This window comes from Sinohyriopsis cumingii, chromosome 9, assembly GCF_028554795.1.
Source record: "Sinohyriopsis cumingii isolate HCF-2022 chromosome 9, ASM2855479v2, whole genome shotgun sequence".
Lineage (NCBI taxonomy): Eukaryota > Metazoa > Mollusca > Bivalvia > Unionida > Unionidae > Sinohyriopsis > Sinohyriopsis cumingii.
Window position 1 is genome coordinate 22,161,847 of NC_142969.1, and position 21,083 is coordinate 22,182,929.

The 21,083-nt window shown below is 35.1% G+C and overlaps 1 protein-coding gene across 1 annotated transcript; it reads right to left on the reverse strand.

Moving 5' to 3' along the window:
- Positions 1-972: 972 nt before the first annotated feature.
- On the reverse strand, positions 973-6,257 carry LOC149791380 (ETS translocation variant 1-like). Its single transcript, XM_089969188.1, has 2 exons — positions 6,063-6,257; positions 973-4,565 (listed from the first exon to the last, which is right to left on the reverse strand). Exons 1-2 carry the CDS (start codon positions 6,255-6,257, stop codon positions 4,116-4,118), a joined length of 645 nt encoding a protein of 214 aa, XP_089825314.1. The 3' UTR covers positions 973-4,115.
- Positions 6,258-21,083: the final 14,826 nt, after the last annotated feature.

Here is a 21,083-nt window from a genome sequence, read left to right on the forward strand (position 1 = left end):
GGGTACGTTATGGAGAAATTTCCGGCGCATAAAATTGATGAATTGTTCTGTAAATTACTTCGCAGACATATATCCGATGCATAGTTTTGTCTCACAGAAATAGTAGAGGTGATCCGAATGTCCCTTATATGTAGCACACATTAAAAGGTACCAGTGTCACAAAATGTTTCAAAATTTCAACTTAAATTTAAGTATCTTCGTCCTTACATTTTTGACAACACTGAGAGTTTGTGATAGCCATGACAGTCGAAGCGACGTTGATTCTTTAATCTTGTAATTTTCTATAAAGAGCAGAGAAATCCATCAAATTTAAGAAAATCATTAAACGTTCGAATAAGAAATTTCAAGAGAATTAAAGATATTGGGCGTTAATTTTTAATAGTTGCTATAAACCAAGCAAAAAGAAAGACGACTATGTGAATTTTCACACAGGAAAAAGATGCAAGAAGCTCAGTAAAGATGTGGCCAAGTTTCATTAGCTTGCTAGCGCCACACTGCATATAATACCGGCATCCTACAGCACATGCGCATAAAGTCCATCTGGTTATTAAAAAAGAACAAGAAAATAATTTCATGTTTAGGTTTTCAATATTCTTTCATTTAGAGCATGTATGTACATAATTAAACTTTACTTGCACCGACTAGAAATCAATTCAGTAACAAATACATACACCATATATATATATATATATATATATATATATATATATATATATATATATATATATATATATATATATATATATATATATATATATATATATATATATTCTTTCAAGTAAAGGGCTAATATGTTTGATAAAGTTTGACATCCTGGTATCAACAAAGGTTAAGAAACACATTTACATAATCTTTGCTGACATTTTATCTCATATATATATATATATATATATATATATATATATATATATATATATATATATATATATATATATATATATATATATATATATATATATATTGGCTTTGTGTTTATGCATATTAGCTGCATTTCATAAAATATTTAATGATCAGTAGGTACTAAGCCCGAAAGTTTTTCTACTTCAATTGAAGCATAACCATAGCAACGGAAACAAGACAAGAAAACTTGGAATAAGAGCCCTAAAAATTTATACAGAATAACATGCTATTTTTCGGGGGGTAAGGGCACTTATAAGAATAGCTGATATGCATTAAAACTGACGAATCACAGATCACCATGCCCACTAATTTACAGAAGATTTTAAAACTGGTTTTTCTTTTAAAAATTTAATACTCCCTAATATGGAACCTTGGGTTGATAGTGAATTTCTTTTAGAAAATAGAAGAAGCATTGCTGAATGATAACAATTTTAAATTGTACATGTTGTACAGAGGAAACAACATAGGTGTCCAACCGTTAGTGAACAACATATCTACAAAGTTAAAAAAAGCATAGCATTCTGTGAGCAACAACATGATGGTTCTCACACAGTCCGAATTGAATTGATCAGCGGTCGTTTAGAATTATAAGTAAACAAAGACTGCTTCACAGTTGCTGGTCGATATGTGATACTTGGTGATTCGTCAGTGCTTTATGCCCATTTAATAACATTCATCTCCTAAATGAACAGACATTAGTGGACATACAGAGTCCTTTCCAACAGATAATAAACAACAGTAGTTTAAAGTTTTCCTTCAATAAAATTACATGAACAATGAAATTGATAATTAAACAAAATAAAAAATGAATAAATAAATAATTGCGCGTTCATCCTTACGAATAAGAAGCAAAATTGTAAATTGCACCCCAAACAGTAAGTCAAAATACATTTGATAAATATTCTTAAATCTTTTTATGTCAGACGGATAATCTTTGTCGTAGCGCGTGACTTAAATCCGCATACTCTTGGGGGGTGGCGTGCCGATTTGTCTAAGGCTGTCGCTTTACATATCATTGACATCTCACTTACGTTTGCGTGGGTCTGAGTCTTAGCTCAGCCTAGGTGGTTATGTGAGAAAGCTTGTCAATAGCTTCCCGTGGGTCGGTGGTTCTTCCTTGGGTTTTCCGGGGGTTCTTCCTCCATCAAACAAATATATTGACCCCAATGTATAGCCTATCATGTGCTGAAAATGGAGTTAAACCCACAAAAGCCAAACATAAAACCATCCTCACAGTAGGTTCTCGTCACTTGCAACCAAGGGTAAAGCCAATGTCACCGACGATCGAAACATCACTCATCAATTTCCGTTAAGTCTGAGACAAAACGATCTCGGTTTAACGGAAGAGACCGACAATGTTCCTATTGTCCCGTTAGCAGTTTAAATCTGCTTCAGATTTGTTCAACAATTTCTTTTTAATTTCTCTATTTAAACTTGCTTTCGAAAGAATTAACGATAAAATGGAAACTTGTATAATTAATCTAGCAGATTTAGAGCTGTCATAGTAAATGTATCGTGCTTTTCGTCAAAAGGTCTGCACTAAAATGACGGAAATGACGTTTCAAAATAAGACCGCTATCAAAAGGCTGGAGCAGTCAGTGGAATTGTTATGGACGTCATCTCGGGAGCAGTTTGGGCTACCTTGATTAGGTTACGCTCCACAGTTTTTAAAAAAATTTCACTTCCTCAGACATATGACGTCTGCAATGATGTTTTGTCACTACTGCACAATATTCTGACCTTTTCTTAATTCTTGCTGTAGAAATTAAAATTCTCTATCTGTCTAGCTTATGCTTTTATCTTATTTTTAAGTATCCATCGCCTGTTTAAATCCAAATTTGTAAACTAGCACAATTGCGTCGAAATTAATCGAAGTTCGGTATTTTTGCCTTATCCCTTTTTTTACAAATGAATTTTTCTACAAAAACGAACTTATTGAAAATTCATAGCTGAGCGGTTAAACCTTTTATTTCTAAATTTCACCTCAAACATTTTATACATATATTTACATTGTACAAACGGGCATTCGTTCTTTGTTTCGCATTCAACAATATTTGGTGGTCATACTGAGATAGATGTACGTACCGAATGCCTAAACAAAACTGATTCACACCAACATAAGAATTAATCAATTATTCTATTAAAAAAGAACACACACGATCCTATTTTTCCAATGTCGAGATTCACTTTCCATCCCCCATGAAAAAAACGAAACTGTGGAGCGGAACCTTACCAGCACTAGACTCCATCAAATGTTCAATATAAAAAAGTTCTGATGTTGAGCAGCTCTCATGAACAAGACATCAAAGTGCTATAAGTATAAACCTATCGCACCGGTTGAAACTTTTAACATTATATGCACCATCTGTGTCGATAACGTTGAATGTGATGATATAATAAATCGAAAACGCATTAATTATATTTTCTTTTCTATTTCAGTTCTAGGACACTCGCAAATTTGGGTTTTGGGAGAAAATGGTGTAGTGTCATCCAGAAAAAATATTGGTGACAATGGGAATTTTTCATCCGATCTAATTTCCGGATAATTTTTTTAAAGTAACGAAATGTTCAGATCCGTAGGAAGTTACAATAATGTATTGCACAGTTATCACCTGAAAATTCTGAAATTTCAGGTAAATTATTCTCCGCATAATATAAAAAATTATAACTCTTTTTAATACAAAAGAAGATCGAAATAGAAGAAAGAAAGAGAGAGGGAAAATATTAATAAGAAAGTCGGTAAAATTGGTTAATTAATATACAGTGCAAATACTGTGTAACGCTTTGCCACTTAAAATGGTTGAAATTAATGTTTCTCTAAAGAAACGAATGCTTTGAAAATGTAAAATATTACACAGACATCGATTCTTATCTCTGAATCGATTTAAAAAGAGTACACAGACATCGATTCTTATCTCTAAATAGATTTAAAAAGTATGTTTCGTACTACATGAAATCAATATGCAAAATAAAGATGACTCTTAGTTTTAAACGTTCCAAAACTGTTATCAGAATACGGTTAACGGTTACCTCCCTTATTCCAGGAAGGTGGATAATGAAGAACAAGTTTCAGTGTGGATGTAATATGACTCCAAAAAATGGAAAAAATATGTAGCAAGTTAATAAAACAGTGTCGGAACGCCATCAGTTCGACAACGTATTTTCTGTTAGATTTAATGATAATTAAAGATTAAGGGACAAAACAGTTCACTTTACTAATATACACATCCCTCCATATATGGTCCGGAATTGTACATTTTCTGCATCTCTTGCATATATTGGTACCTATGTTGGTCAGCTGGATGTAGTATTGGACCTACTGGTGCAGAGCTAGTAACCGGGGCTGATACGTTGATGCTTGGAAGCGGAGGGATCTGGGATGGTGGTGGTAAAGAGGCCAAGGAAAGTGGTGGTGCGGATTCGGGGGATTGGCTCGTGTCCCGAAAATAGTTCTCATGTGTAGGATCGGTTTTTAGTACCGGCCTGTGATTATCCGGAAATGCCATGCTAAATAAAGCTTCAGGGTCACAAACGAACTTGTAAACATAGCGTTCCCCTGCCACTTTTTGCATGATTCCTTTCTCGTAGTAATAACGGAGCGATCGACTTAGTTTGTCGTAATTCATGGCTGGTCGATTCTTTTGTATACCCCACCTTCTCGCGACCTGAAATACAAATATTCATATATAGATTACAAAATGAACATGTATTCAGTGAAAATGGAAGAGCCGAGTAAAATATAAGACGAAGCATTTATAACTAAATATAAACGAATTGTGCGAGATTGAACTCATAATTTCATAATCACCCTCCCCCCAAAGACTGAAATTCTTAATTTCATAACCCTTCACCTGCCCCACCCCACCCCGGGCCATCCACCTGCATTATCGATTCCATACCCTTGTTTTCTAGAGACTCAGTAGATGGTACATTGTTCACTGGGGAAACTAAATTGAACTTATGATGGAAACTAAAATATGTATGAACGTACAGCAGGTATACATATATATATTGCATTCCATTTTAACAGAAGTATAAACTCTCAGATTTGATGGGGGGGGGGGAGGGTTGTTTTTTTATACCGTAGCTTTAACAGTTTTAGTAATATTGCTACGTCTGCAGTGTGGCAGTTTCAGTGCCGGATTAAACCCTGTGGAGGCCCGCAGGCAGTCGAAATCTTGGGACCCCCTCGCAAATTATCTCCTAATACGTTTTATCAATATTATTTTGATCAGTTGTCGCGGGGCCCCTATGCCGTGCCTACTCTGCCTATTTGGTAATCCGGCACTGGGCAGTTTATAGTGATGTCTAGCACTGATGCATCGTGCCGCAGACACGTGGCATCATGTCCCACCCGGTCACATTATCCTGACACCAGGCCGACCAGTCTTAACACTAACTTCTTAACACTGAGCGCCAAGCGAGGCAGCTGCTAGTACCATTTTTATAGGTCTTTGGTATGACTCGGCCTGAGTTCGAACCAGCGACCTCCCGCAGCCGAGGCGGATGCTCTAGCCACTTAGGCCACCGGAGCGGTCCTCAGATTTGGAGCTGATCCCAACAAACAAACAGCGGATGGATGAAGAATATCAATGCTGGTGTAAGTTCCAAATTTAAGATGGCGACTGTACACAAGCTAAACGGACCCATAATGAGCTGTGTGCAGGGCATATCAAATTTAAAAAATACGACAAACAACAAAGACCGTGACCTGCGTTCTCATAATGCGCTAGAAGTTCATGGTCTATGTTGTTTGTTCAACTTGTCACTTCTGACAAAATGCATAGACCCGGATTTACTGGCGAACTATGCGACGGCAGATCTGGGTCTGTGCAGTTTATAGTTGGGCTCTACTTATAAGCGAATATAGGGTGTCCGCATTAATAAAACAACACCGAAGGAGTTTACACAAACTGTCTATGCTATTTAAGTCAAATCAATTATGAATACAGGTCGGTAGCCTATTCTAAATGAAGAAAAGATAAAAGGACGATGATGACCTATGGTCACTTACGGTGATGGAAAGATTACGCGTAAGCAGCTGACCTTTAATTGCCATGGTTACTTTGGGCAAAAAATAATAAATAAGCCAGATACATTAATTTAACATTTTCTATAAAGCTAAACATCTAACGCAATTATACAGAAAGTAGAGTACATACCTCTTCAGGTTCAATAAGTTTAAACTCCAGTCCCCTTCCTGTCCATGAGATAAAGGAGGAGTTGGCGGGGTCGTCCAGAAGTGCCACCAGGAACTGCCAAAGCTGTAGGGACCCTCGCCTCTGGTAAGTGGGGTGGGGCAAGTCGCGGTACCTGTCGAAGTAAAAGTCCCTGTACAGCTCTGCTTTCAGTTCCATACCTGAAGACATTGATGGAATTGGGGTAAACTATAATGGTCAGTGTTTAACATTGTAAATGTAACCACTCACTTCATTTGATATTAAGAATAAGAAAAATCTGAATTCCTGCATATATCTAATATTAATAATTTTTAATAATAAAAAATGAGAAAAATGAAAATGTAGTCATTTGATTGCTATCAATTTAATAAAGTTTATTGAAGCGTCTCTGTGACGAAGTGTCCTATATTACCATTCATCTTTTATGAATTGTTCTCGCATTTTTTGCCAATGACATACATGGGCATGCACGGCTTGTTTTATGTCTCGCATTATTTGCAAATAACATGGGCATGTGCGGCCAGTCATAACACTAACCTCATAATGCTGAGCGCCAAGCGAGGCAGATGTTAGCACCAATTTTGTAAGTCTTTGATATGACTCGGGCGGGGATCGAACTCATAACCTCCCGCATCCGAGGCGGACGCTCTAACCACTAGGCCACCGGAGCGGTCTGCCTGTTGTGTGTCTCCCATTATTTGCAAATGATATACATGAGCACGTAAAGCCAGTTGTGTCTAGCATTATTTGCAAAATGACATATATGACATGTACGGCCAATTGTGTGCCTCTAATTATTTGCAAATGATGTACATGGGTATGGAAGGCAAGCTGTGTGTCTCTCATTATTTACAAATTACATGAATGAGCGTGTCAAACCATACGTGTCTCTAGATTCAAGACCATTAGAAAGTTCTATACAAGCATCGTAAGTAAAATACATTTTGTGAGTGTTATTTATTTGGGTTTAAAAAAAGGCGAAAACAAATTGAGGACCAAGCTTCTAGACGTCATTTTGACTAAACCAGTAAAGAATAATATTGTCCCAGTCTGACCTTCACACAGTTTGTACTAGATACTAATGCACGTTTTGTGAGGGGATGGGGATAATAGAAACATATTTTTATGCTGTGTTACATGACAAGTCTTTTATATTTAGTTGATCAATTGATTGATTGATACGCTTTTAATGGCACACCAACACATTAAAGGCATAATTCGAACACGCGCCCTTCTCGTAGCGAGTATGGCAAGAAAACCATTGAAAACTGTTATTACTGTTATATTTAAATGTGTGAATATGAATAAAAATTGTAATCACGGTCTACAACTTTAATGCCAAGAATACAAAGCTAGCACCAGGAAAAAGGCATTTTAATCCCAGGAGACAGATTTTTCAATACGTTTCCCATTGTGAACTTACCACAAGGTAATAACTTTGGTCTATTTCTTAGAAACGTATTTATTTTGTCATTCAAAAGACAAGGAAAGATTATCACCATTTCTTAAAACATAATTACAATCATCAAAACGTCCCGTTATCTTAATCATTCGTGAATTATCAGGCAGACACTTGAAAGGACACAAGTCTGCTGGAAAATACTATTTACCTTTGGATAACTTCACCTTTCTATAGCCTTCGTTTCTCCAACAATTTTCTTCAAATTATTACTTATTATTTACTTTTATATATATATATATATATATATATATATATATATATATATATATATATATATATATATATATATATATATATATAATTAACACTGGTACAATTGGAGGACGATAATTTACTCCCTCGGTTTATGCAGGTTTCTGTTTGAATTTAATCTGGACTCCTGAATAGGTGAAAATCTCCATATCCGTTGGTCTTATTAAATTCATACGCGTCATGTGTAAATTACAGCTTGTAAAAAGACATGACCCTAGCTAAAGCTGGAGCATGCATTACCTGCCCCTGATACATCTGAAGTGATGCTACTGAACAACGACGAACTCAGTAAAGTACAGACAGTAGTGTAAGGGTTTATGACAGATAACGAAATGATGAGGGATCTCAAAAAACTGTACAAATTGAAATGAACAATGGTACTGCATATAACTCGTTTAAAGATAATACAGACATCGATGGGTAAAAAGCAGGCTCTGCTCGATGGGATTGACGCTCTTCCGGCTGAAAAGAATTTGCAAGAATCCACAATACCGCCATCCATTCTAGTGTAGTAATTATAACAAGATATTTATGGTGGACCTCGTGGAGGCCATATAAGAGGGGGAGGGGCAGTTTCATTCATCAGCAACTAGATTTTAGTTTTTCAGTGAAAACTCAATGTCCTTATGACTATCCGTTCAGACAAAGCAGACATTCCAGGATGTTCAAGATGGCCGCCAACTTAAATAAGACTGACACTGTTTTCATTCAGGACAATCTACGTATCACCGGAAGTCTTTCTGAATAAACCCAATGTCTATGTAACCATCCGTTAAGGAAGACTATCGATAACGCGAATTAGACGATGATCGCGTACGTTTTGGATACCGAACCGGCACTATTTTTATATAGAACAATCTGCATATCATCAGAAGTCTTTGAGTGGAAACCCCATGTTAATGCAATTGGCATCATAACAAATATTCTGAATGAACTACTTCCACTGTCTTCTCTACCCGTCAGAAGGAGACATACCATACCTATTCAAGTCTTTAAACGAGCCATAGCAAACCTACCCATTAAAAAAAATTCACAAACCAAACAGGCTGTCAAAATAAATGCACAATTACTAGTTTAACCAGATACGGTAAGGACTGACTGTCATAAACATTGTTTCGCCCCGAAGACAATGCGTGACCGGAATCAACTTCCAAAAGAAAGCATTGATATTGCCACATCTGATGAATACCAGTAATTAAATTTATAAATGTTTAACATAAAAATCGATTGTGAAACTTTTCACTCGTGTATTCGTGTACAGTGAAATAATCTCTGCCGATGTAGTGCCAATGAAGAAACGATGAAGGTGAATATGAGGACCGTTTAAGCATCATAAGAGCTCATGGAGTGAAAACACCATGGCTTCCTGATAATTCTTTCAGGAAGAGTGCCAAAAATAAGATTTTCAAGATGGTCGACAGGGCAGCCTTGTTGGATGTCAATTCGGCACCATTTTACTTGGAACCATCTGTATTGCATAACAAGTCGTTTAGTGAAAAATCTTATGTTGATATAACATAACGTAATTGTTTTGGGCTGGCCACTTCGAATGTCAGTTAGGTATTTTTTATTATTTTGAACCATTTAAACGCCATAAGAAGTATTTTGGTGAAAGTCCATTGTAATTACAATCATTCCTTCAGGACTGGCGGCACTAATTCAGCTCCCATAGCAAACCTATTAACATTAAATAACTTTAGGCTAAATTTCTGATTGCTCATGATCAAACCTATATTTTTCTCAGTACAGACCCATCCTTGATGCAAGCTTCTTTGTGGAGAAAACCATATGTCCCAAGAGGTTTTATTTAACTCTACGTGTGTTTCAAACGCATTTTCAATTCAGGAACTAAAGAATCACGTGCTAATTGCAGTAATAAGTTTTCCAAAGTCTGTAAAAGTACTGAAATTCCATCAATGTCTCTTTTTGCAGTTACAAATAAGATAAGCACACAAAATATTCATTATCCTAAATGTTACTTTTATTTATCAATCATTCATGACATTCGAAACCCACGTATACTTTATTTTAGGCTCACCCATTTCTAGACTGATTCTCATTTTTTCAATATAATTAGAACCGTGAATACAAAATCCCAGCGGCACCCCATGATGAAATGTGAGCTATTTTCAAAATGAACTTCGCATTTCTCAAAATAGCACCCACTGTTATACCGAAAAATATGAACATGAAAAACTTGCGACAATTATTCCGGATATATCAATAAGAAAATGTTACAGTTTGAACAGAGATCGAAGAGATCAGGTTCATGGGGGTCAAAGGTTAAAGGCTACAATATTTGCTTGTTCTTCTAGATTTAGTTTATGCGTATGGAAGAAAGTGCATCTGCTTTATCATATTGTCTTCTTTAATTTCAATACAGATGAATGAAAAGAAACATTTTCAATATATTTTTCTTTCACTGAATGCAACAGTTGTAAATTCGAGTTGACTTCACTCCTGTTTTCTTTGACTTCTAATTTCCACATAATTAAGGTCACTGCATACCCAACGCTGCCACAAGGCATACTGAGTAAGCAGAAGCGAAATAAGCATAATTAGGTTTACTTCATACCTAGCATCAATATTAACGTGCCGTTTGTTGAGAACAACATACATGATGATATGAAAATAAGAAAAGAAACTGCACAATATTTTGTTCAAATTTGTTTTAAGGTGGCACTCTACATTTCTGTATTTTGCATGGGGTTATAATTTTAAACGAAAAGAATTTCCTAGGTTTTCCACACTGGTTATACTAGTCATTTAAAAAAGACCTTGTCTATTTTAGGTATTGTTAAAATAATTCCCTTTATTTTGGTGTATGATTAATGGGTGAGACTTGGGTAATAGAGTATGCATATTGATATATAATGGTATATTTATGTACATTGTCAAAACCCCGACAATATTTTTACTTTTTACGTATTTTGTAATTCATTCACTGCACCTTCGCTAGCTGGTGTGGTCTAGTCTGGCAAATTAGTTTACCCTATAATAATAGCTGCTAAAGATAGTGTATTTTAGACTAATTCAGGCTGATTGTTTTTTCGAGCACAAGGGGTCAGCTACTTTGGTTAAATGTATGCTTAGATCACGTACAAGTGCAATATCCCAAAAAAAAGGCAAATAAGACAGAGTACAAAAAAGTAACATGGTGGTGTGCCAACATTCTCTCCATTTTGCATGTTGCAGATGCAAACAACTTCAACTTAGACCTGTCACTCTCTCATAAGTATGTCATATCTGTAGAACGCCTCTAATTAAATCTAAAGCTTCTTATATTCAATGTGCGTGATCTTGAGACTGCGTGTGCTCACTCATTTAGTCCCACCCCCACCCCTTTAATCCTTCTCTTTCGCTGTTTGTTCTTTCCTTATCCTTCTTACTTTCACGGTTTAATTTAATATCTTTTCCCACTCATGGTTAATTTATATATATATATATATATATATATATATATATATATATATATATATATATATATATATATATATATATATATATATATATATATATATATATATATAATATACATGTAGCTACGAATATCTTCGACAAAAATCATACTTTGATATTGACGCGTCTGCTTCAGATAAACATGCTTGCAAGGGAACCGTGTTAAGCCAAGACATGCTTATGAAGAAAAGCACGTTAAACCAAAGGCATACTTATCAAGAGAACCATGTTAAACCAAAGGCATACTTATCAAGAGAACCATGTTAAACCAAAGGTATGATGCATGCTAATGAAGAAAACAATATTAAACCATGTCAAACTAAAAGGATGCTTATGAAGAAAACCATATTAAACCATGTTAAACCAAAGGTACACTTACGAAGAGAACCACGTTTTACTAAGAGAAGTTTATCAAGCATCTCTTTTTTTAAAATACCGGAACCACGTGAAACTTTCTCATCCAGTTTATGGTATTGTTTATATATATATATATATATATATATATATATATATATATATATATATATATATATATATATATATATATATATATATATATATATATATATTCTTGGGGGGTGCTTGTATTATGAAAATACAATATTATGAAAATACAAGTACAAGTAAACATACCTTCGCGAAAACAGTCTCAGTACCCCCCCCCCCACTCTCTCTCTCTGTCTCTGTCTCTCTCTCTCTCTCTCTCTCTCTCTCTCTCACGGCACACAAACATACACACAGAAAATGACGATTTGATAGATTGCACTTTCTTTTGATGTTTAGCTGATAAAGAAATTGCTAGCTGATGATATTCTAATTGTTTGTGATGTCAAGACGGTGAAAACATTAACCTACTATAACATTCACCAACGACGCACCTCCTTCCCATGACGCAATCAGAAAACAACCTTCAAAACACTTGACAATGGTAGAACAATGATGATTCACAAGGCGGGGATCGCCTTGCAAAGTCACACGGACTTGAATCATATAAACTACCAAAGCTGTATATGAAGTGTGGGGAAGGGTATTTTCACATGTACATTTACACTTAAATGTCTTGCTAAGAGTTGATCGCATCGTGTTTTCATGTGTTGCATAAAATCAAGATCGTTCTGATTACATCACCCTTGTGCAGCCCTGACGAGAGAAGCACAAAATCAACGCAACTCACTGCCTCCTTGTTGTTCTTCGAACTAGGTAGGAAGCCCAGGTGACCAAATAGTGTCCTTCTGTTTTGGAGAAACGCGCTATAAATTTAATCAATGGCGACACCGTTCTGGTGGCCTAGTGGTTAAGGCCGACGCCCAGGATGCGGGAGGTCGCGGATTAGAAAACCGGCCGAATCATACCGAAGACTTATAAAAATAGTACAAACTATTGCCTCACTAGGCGCTCGGCATTAAGAGGTTAGTGTTAGGACTGGTTGGCCTGGTGTCAGGATAATGTGACAGGGTGGGACCGTTATGTTACATGTCTGCGACATGATGCCCCAGTACTAGACATCACCATAAGGAACCACACTGCAAACTGCCATGACTGAAAATTGTTTAAATCTACATTAAAAAATCTAAATCACACACACACACACACACACAAAATCAATGGTGAGACATGGTCTCCAAAGGATCAGGAACTACATCCAGTGTCAAGGAAATTTGCCTTGGTTTCTCATTTTTGAATTTCAAAGATGAGAGTCAGAAGCTAGCATCATCGTTAGTGACAGGAAGCGCACTTCAATCCTTGGCTGAAGAACCAAAGAGTTTTTTTTAAATAATTTTGCCCGGGCCTGTTACTTGAGAGTGCAGCTACAGAGATCACTCTGATAACCTGCTTCATTTCAAGCGGTTGATGGATACACCCATCAAAGTCATTCCACGCAAATGTCTTAACACACGTACATATGTGCGATATAGATAATATTTAGACGGATGCATCGAAGCTGAGATGCGTGAAAATTTTGGATCTCAGAACGTCTCCCAAGTGAAATAAATCAACATTGGCCGTAACAGCAAGTAGATTCCCACCAACACTTACATACCGACGTTCGATTGCATGCAACCGCTAGGAATGGGTTCCAGAACATTTCAGTGGACACCTTCATTTTAAATCCCTTGCGGTGCCTCGGTTACCAGAAGCATAGTCACAAACATGGCGGCAGAAGAGAACCAGTATTTTATATGTGTTAACAAGAAGGCCATACCAGAGGGAAATTTGTGTGAAAATTGTCAATGGGAAAATTATCAACGATAGAGACTACAAAAAGTGGAAATTTGATGAGTTCCAACACTTGAAACAGAAGAAAGGCATTACTATTCCCGATGGACAAAGGTTTCTGGAAAAAAATAATCTAGCTCCCGAATAGCATGAAACACGTTTTTCTCTGATTGGGATGGGGTGGAGTCCGAAATTAACTGGCCAAACTGGCGAAACTAACACTGCAGTTTTTACACATTCCCAAACTGTGCAGTCAAGTTCCCAAGTGGAGAGTGAAACAGAAATGTCAGTTAGTCCAAGTATCAGTATGACAAATAATAATAGTAACAAATCAACGCTTCAAGCGAAAAGCCGGGTAGATCCAGTGCACGAAAAGAGCAGCAAAGTCCTGGTACCAGTCGTCAAAGTAACTGTGTAACACAAAGAAACTCAGCTCTAATAATGAGAACCAATTAGATACGACCCTATGGAATCGTATTTGAGCAGGCAGTATATTTTGCCGAGTAGTAACAGCTTATTTTAATTATTTGAATATGATTTATTGAAAATGCGAACGCCCACGATGAAACTATTTATGCATTTGGCGAATGAGACAGACAGACCCAAAAATGTAAAAGAAAATATAAAGATAACAGAAGAATAAAGTCTGAAAAACAAATCTATATTAAGCGGACTTGTTGACTTATTCTAGATAGACAGAATATTTAAGTAATGCTTATTGCCTGATGACTTTAAAACCCTGTAGCCTTATAAAGGATTTATAAGGCAAAGCTTATTTCTCAGCCAATCATGTTATCGGTTTCATGACTCTTATTTCTCAGCCAATCATATTATCGGTTTCATGACTCTTACCCATAAAGAGTTTGTGACTGCTTATGCCTGCACGTTCTTAACGAGGTCCTAATAAGCCTTCTTAATAGTGACGTCACGGCAAGTGAAATATAATAAGGAAATCAAACCAAGATCGCACTAGCTAACTCGAGCGCATCACTACAAAGGGATACCACTATCAATACTATTTACAATATATATATATATATATATATATATATATATATATATATATATATATATATATATATATATATATATATATATATATATATATATATATATATATATATATATATATATAAGCCCTAAACAGATAAAAATCCGTAAATTCACTCTTTGCCGATAAAAAGTTACAAAATTATGCTGAGAAAAATCCATATATTAATTTTCATTACTTGCCCGAAAAGTAGATACTTAAGCTAACGAAAACTAAACTTAAAAAAGAACGAACTTTACAAAACAAAGAACAGTCGTGTACACGATATCTGTAGATTTATGAACCGTTAAGTAGTGATACTTGTTAGCAAACTTACAACAATACAAAGATGCAGCCAAATTCACCATATTCATCATTTAAACGAAAACTCATTATTTTTTTATTAATAAAAATTTGGATAGCACGAACATTTTACGAGTTCTAAATAAATTTTTGTTTTATGTCTTAAACTGACACTGGAATTTTGACGCCGTAGTTTGTCTGTTGTTTTCTTCTTAGAACAAAATACATTTTTATGTGGCTATCGCAGGGCCGGAACAGGTCAAACGTTGTGGGGTTGTTGTTGTTGTTGTTGTTGTAGAGTTTAACGCCATTTTTCAGCACAAGATAGGCTATACATGGCGGCCAGTATAACTGGTGGAGGAAGAACCCTGGAAAACCCAGGGAAGAACCACCGACCCACGAGAAGCTACTGACAGGCTTTCCCACGTATCCACGCTAGCCGAGCCTTGGACTCGAACCCACGCAGACATAGATGAGATGGCAGTGATCCGGAACGGTGAGCGCTTTAGACCACTCGGCCACTCGGGGCCCCTTTGGGGGGGAGGAATAGCCCAATCAATATATTTATACTGACCTAATATCCTGTACAATATCCCGATCGTTATATCATATTGACCTAATAAATGTAGAATATCCCAATCGTTATATTTATAACGACCGAATATCCTAAAGAAAATCCCAGTTGTCATATTTATAATTACATAATATCACGTAGAATATCTCAGTTGATATATTTATATTGACCTAATATCCTGTGGAATATCTTAATTGTTATATTTACATTGACCTAATATCCCGTAAAATATCCCAATTGTTATATTTACATTGATCGAATAAATGCAGAATATCGCAAACGTTATATTTATAACGATCTAATATCCTGTAGAATATCACACTAGTTATATTTATAATGACCTAATATGTTAGAGAATATCCCATTTGTTATATTTATAACTATCTAATATGCTGTAGAATATCCCATTTGTTATATTTATAACTATCTAATATTCTGTAGAATATCCCATTTGTTATATTTATAACGATCTAATAAACTCTAGAATATCCCATTTGTTATATTTATAACTATCTAATATCCTGTAGAATATCCCATTTGTTATATTTATAATGATCTAATAACCTGTAGAATATCCCATTTGTTATATTTATAATGATCTAATAACCTGTAGAATATCCCATTTGTTATATTTATAACTATCTAATATCCTGTAGAATATCCCATTTGTTATATTTATAACGATTTAATATCACATAGAATTTCCCATTTGTTATATTTATAACGATCTAATATCCTGTACAATATCCCATTTGTTTTATTTATAACTATCTAATATCCTGTAGAATATCCCATTTGTTTTATTTATAACGATCTAATATCCTGTAGAATATCCCATTTGTTATATTTATAACGATCTAATATCATATAGAATATCCAATTTGTTATATTTATAACGATTTAATATCCTGTAAAATATCCCATTTGTTATATTTATAACGATCTAATATCCTGTAGAATATCCCATTTGTTATATTTATAACTATCTAATATCCTGTAAAATATCCCATTTGTTATATTTATAACGATCTAATATCCTGTAGAATATCCCATTTGTTATATTTATAACTATCTAATATCCTGTAGAATATCCCATTTGTTATATTTATAACGATTTAATATCCTGTAAAATATCCCATTTGTTATATTTATAATGATCTAATAACCTGTAGAATATCCCATTTGTTATATTTATAACTATCTAATATTCTGTAGAATATCCCATTTGTTATATTTATAACGATTTAATATCCTGTAAAATATCCCATTTGTTATATTTATAACGATTTAATATCCTGTAAAATATCTCATTTGTTATATTTATAACGATCTAATATCCTGTAGAATATCCCATTTGTTATATTTATAACTATCTAATATCCTGTAGAATATCCCATTTGTTATATTTATAACGATTTAATATCCTGTAAAATATCCCATTTGTTATATTTATAACGATTTAATATCCTGTAAAATATCCCATTTGTTATATTTATAACGATCTAATATCCTGTAGAATATCCCATTTGTTATATTTATAACGATTTAATATCCTGTAGAATATCCCATTTGTTATATTTATATTGACCTAATAATATCCTGTAGTTATATTTATAAACTAAATCTTCACATGAAGCTCTACACAACACCATGCACAACCATTAATTTAACAGGGGTGCGTTTTGGGGATTGTAATCAGCAGCACGGTTCGCCCAAAATAGCAGGCCTAAAGCTGTTTGCCTGACCTTGGTGTAGATGAATTCCTAACATGAATCCGCTTGTTTTCATCACAATTAAGGTTTCCAACACACCCGAACAACCGATTTTAGGTGAACCAATTACATGGTCACATTGCCATTACACCCCTCATAATGGATACAGATTACACGTCACGATTTAATCAAGGTCTCGATATTAACTTTTTTTCCCCCGATATCATCAGCCACTCACAATGACGTGTAATAAAACATCGGTGCCTGCTGATCACTTTGCTAGATAATTTAAGGTTTGAGTAAACCAGTATCACAGTTTTTAACTTTACTAAGAATAAAATCAGAATCACGGAATTTTCAGATATTTATTAACGCGTATCCATCTCATTGGCTGTAAAAATGTCCATGACGCAGTTACACCTGAACTTAAGGCCGGCCCGGGTCGTAGCTGTTCCAAATATTAAACCATAAATCTATACATTTCAAATGTGTATTAAGTTATCGCCTGATACAGAACACAAAAATTTGCAATGAGGTAATAACAGTTGGGCCTTGTTTGTTTTTTTCTTTTTTTTTTCTGTACCACATACACATTTAACTCCCAGTCATCAACGTAGAACCAAATGGCCATGGCCATATCAAAATAAATTCGGCAGCCGACATCCAGTAAGTCTCATATCTAGTTTGGGTTTTTTAATGCTTAAGTTTCTTGCTTAAATACTTTAGAGAACAAGGGTCCGAAGTAACTTTTGAAGAAAGAAAAAAAAACGCTGCTTGACAACACGGAACCTGAAGTAATTTAAAGAAAGAAAGAAAGAAAAAATGACACGCTATATCATTGGAACAACCTCGGTTATTTCTGTGAGACTAAAATATGTTGAGGATATATGTCGGCGCAGTAATTTACAGAAAAAATCAAGAATTTAGTTCGCCGACAATTTACCCGCGTTAAAAAGAAACCCCAATTGATTAGGATTGCCTCGGCTATTTCTGCTATTGGATTTACTATATGATTGACCGAAAATGTTACGAATGATAAAATAGGTCGATCAATTGTAACTTCTCGGTCAATCCTTGATTCGTAAATAACCAATGTGGTCCGAATGAAACTATCTACGTACGTTCGAGGTATCATCCGTATGAATGACTTCGAAGTTGTGAATAAGTTGCATGATAATACGGGACCTGAAGTATTTAAAAAACACGCTGCAAGAGAATACGGGACCTGAAGTATTTTAAAAACACGCTGTAAGAGAATGCAGGGCCTGAAGTATTTTAGAAACACGCTGCAAGAGAATGCAGGGCCTGAAGTAATTTAAAAACACGCTGCATGAGAATACGGGACCTGAAGTATTTTAAAAACACGCTGCAAGAGAATGCAGGGCCTGAAGTATTTTAGAAACACGCTGCAAGAGAATGCAGGGCCTGAAGTATTTTAAAAACACGCTGCAAGAGAATACGGGACCTGAAGTATTTTAAAAACACGCTGCAAGAGAATGCAGGGCCTGAAGTATTTTAGAAACACGCTGCAAGAGAATGCAGGGCCTGAAGTAATTTAAAAACACGCTGCATGAGAATACGGGACCTGAAGTATTTTAAAAACACGCTGCAAGAGAATGCAGGGCCTGAAGTATTTTAAAAACATGCTGCATGAGAATACGGGACCTGAAGTATTTTAAAAACACGCTGCATGAGAATGCAGGGCCTGAAGTAGTTTAAAAACACGCTGCAAGAGAATACGGGACCTGAAGTATTTTAAAAACACGCTGCAAGAGAATACGGGACCTGAAGTATTTTAAAAACACGCTGTAAGAGAATGCAGGGCCTGAAGTATTTTAAAAACACGCTGCATGAGAATACGGGGCCTGAAGTATTTTAAAAACACGCTGCAAGAGAATACGGGACCTGAAGTATTTTAAAAACACGCTGCATGAGAATGCAGGGCCTGAAGTATTTTAAAAACACGCTGCAAGAGAATGAAGGGCCTCAAACACTGAGAAGAAGAAGAAGAAAAAAACGCTGCATGGGAATACAGGGCCTGATGTGCTTTTAAGGAACGCACTGCGTGAAAATCAGGGACATAAAGTACCTTCTTTTTAAAAATGCTTGAGAATACAGAGCTTGAAGTGCTTTTAAAAAATACTGCACTGGAATACGGATAGTGGAACAATTTTATATTTAAAAAAAAAAACACTTCCAGAGAAAACAGTGCCTGGAGTATTTTTAAAATAAAATAAAAAACACCGTGTGAGAATACAGTGCCTGACACGCTTTTAAAAACATACTGCATGACAATATGGAGTCTGAAATAATTTAGAACACACTGCATGAGAATACAGGGCCTAAAGTACTTTTTTTTTAAAACACTGCATGAAAATACACGGCCATAAAACCTTTTTTTATAAAAAAAAAAAAAGAACCCACTCCATGAGAATACGGGTCCCGAAACACTTTGATAAAAATAAAGTTGCATGAGAATGCAGGCACTAGAGTACTTTTTAAAAGAAACGTTGCACGCGAATACGGGGTCGGAAATACTTATATAAAAAAGAAAAAAAACTGCATGAGAATACAAAGCCTGGACTAATTTTAACAAATAAATGCCTTGTATGAAAATACGGGGCTGAAATAATTTTATTTTGAAAAGAAAACAAAATCAACACTACGTGAGAAATCATTGCCTGAAGTACTTTGAAAATATACTCCACGAGAATACATTGCTTTGAATACTTTAAACAAACACACTACACGAGAATACAGGGCATGGAGAACTTTTAAAAAAAAAACACTGCATGAGAATACAGGGCATGTAGAAATTGAAAAACACACTGCATGAGAATACAGGGCATGGAGAACTTAAAAAAACACTGCATTAGAATACAGGGCATGGAGAACTTAAAAAAAAACACTGCATTCGAATACAGGGCATGGAGAAATTAAAAAACACTGCATTAGAATACATTGCCTAAAGTACTTTAAAAATACGCTGCATGAGAATATAAAACCCTAGAGTATTTTTTATATATAAAAATACCTCACTACATGAGAAAGCAAACCCTCGAGTATTTTTTTAAAAAGCGCGCTGCATGAGAATAGGGGACCAGGTCTGGAAATCCTTAATAAAAGCAGTGTCTTCTTAGCACACAAACAACGGCAAAAATTTGATGGAAATTTGTCGCGTAACGTTTGAGTAATCAGATTATAAGATTTTTCATCACGATCTTATTACCGTATGTACTAGCTTAAAAGTCGAGTCAAACTGCAAACAACAAAGAACCTGAAATGTCGTAGCATAATGGGTCTGCAGATCAGATTATGTACGTTCTTTGTTTTACTGATTACTTCTAACTTCACAAACCATGATCTGCCGGCGCATTATACGTCGGCGGATTTGAGTCTGTGTAGTTTTGCAGTTGTACTGGCTTTATAAGTGAGTATATACGGTACCTTTGCATTATTTTGATGACTTCATAGACAAAGAACGCTCATTTACAAATAATTGAAATTTTCTTCAGCAGCACACGCGTCATACTGTTTCTGTTATGTCTAATAAAATTGCTTTAAATTATTGCTCATCTTCAGTTGAATACTTTTGTAAATAAGAAGCAATATTACTTATTATTGACAAAAAATGGGAGATGATTCTTTTAAAAAATTAATTTTAGCTTTCTGGAGAAATTAATGATATTCTTAGTAAACATAATATTTCAAACGTGTATAGCTAAATATGACTAAAGTCTGTAATATATATTACTGAAAAAGGTATAAAATTCAGATTTTTTCAAATAATTTCAACTTAAGTTTTCAGTGCTTGTCCCAGTGACAAGAAAGTGTTGCACTGTCTTCAACATATTTCTACTTAAAAACTGCATCAAAACGAAGTATTATAATATAACATTTATTACAAAATTTTTTAATCTCTTTTATGACATCAATAACACTCATAAATGATAATGAAATCAGACCAAAATGACCACTAGCATAATTATTGACC

Excerpts from the sequence above, each read along its gene's own strand:
- LOC149791380 (XM_089969188.1), bottom strand. The coding sequence starts at position 6,257 with ATGGAACTGAAAGCAGAGCTGTACAGGGACTTTTACTTCGACAGGTAC. Across the intron at positions 4,566-6,062 it reads AACTTATTGAACCTGAAGAG|GTCGCGAGAAGGTGGGGTAT; the intron begins GTATGTACTCTA and ends TTTGTATTTCAG.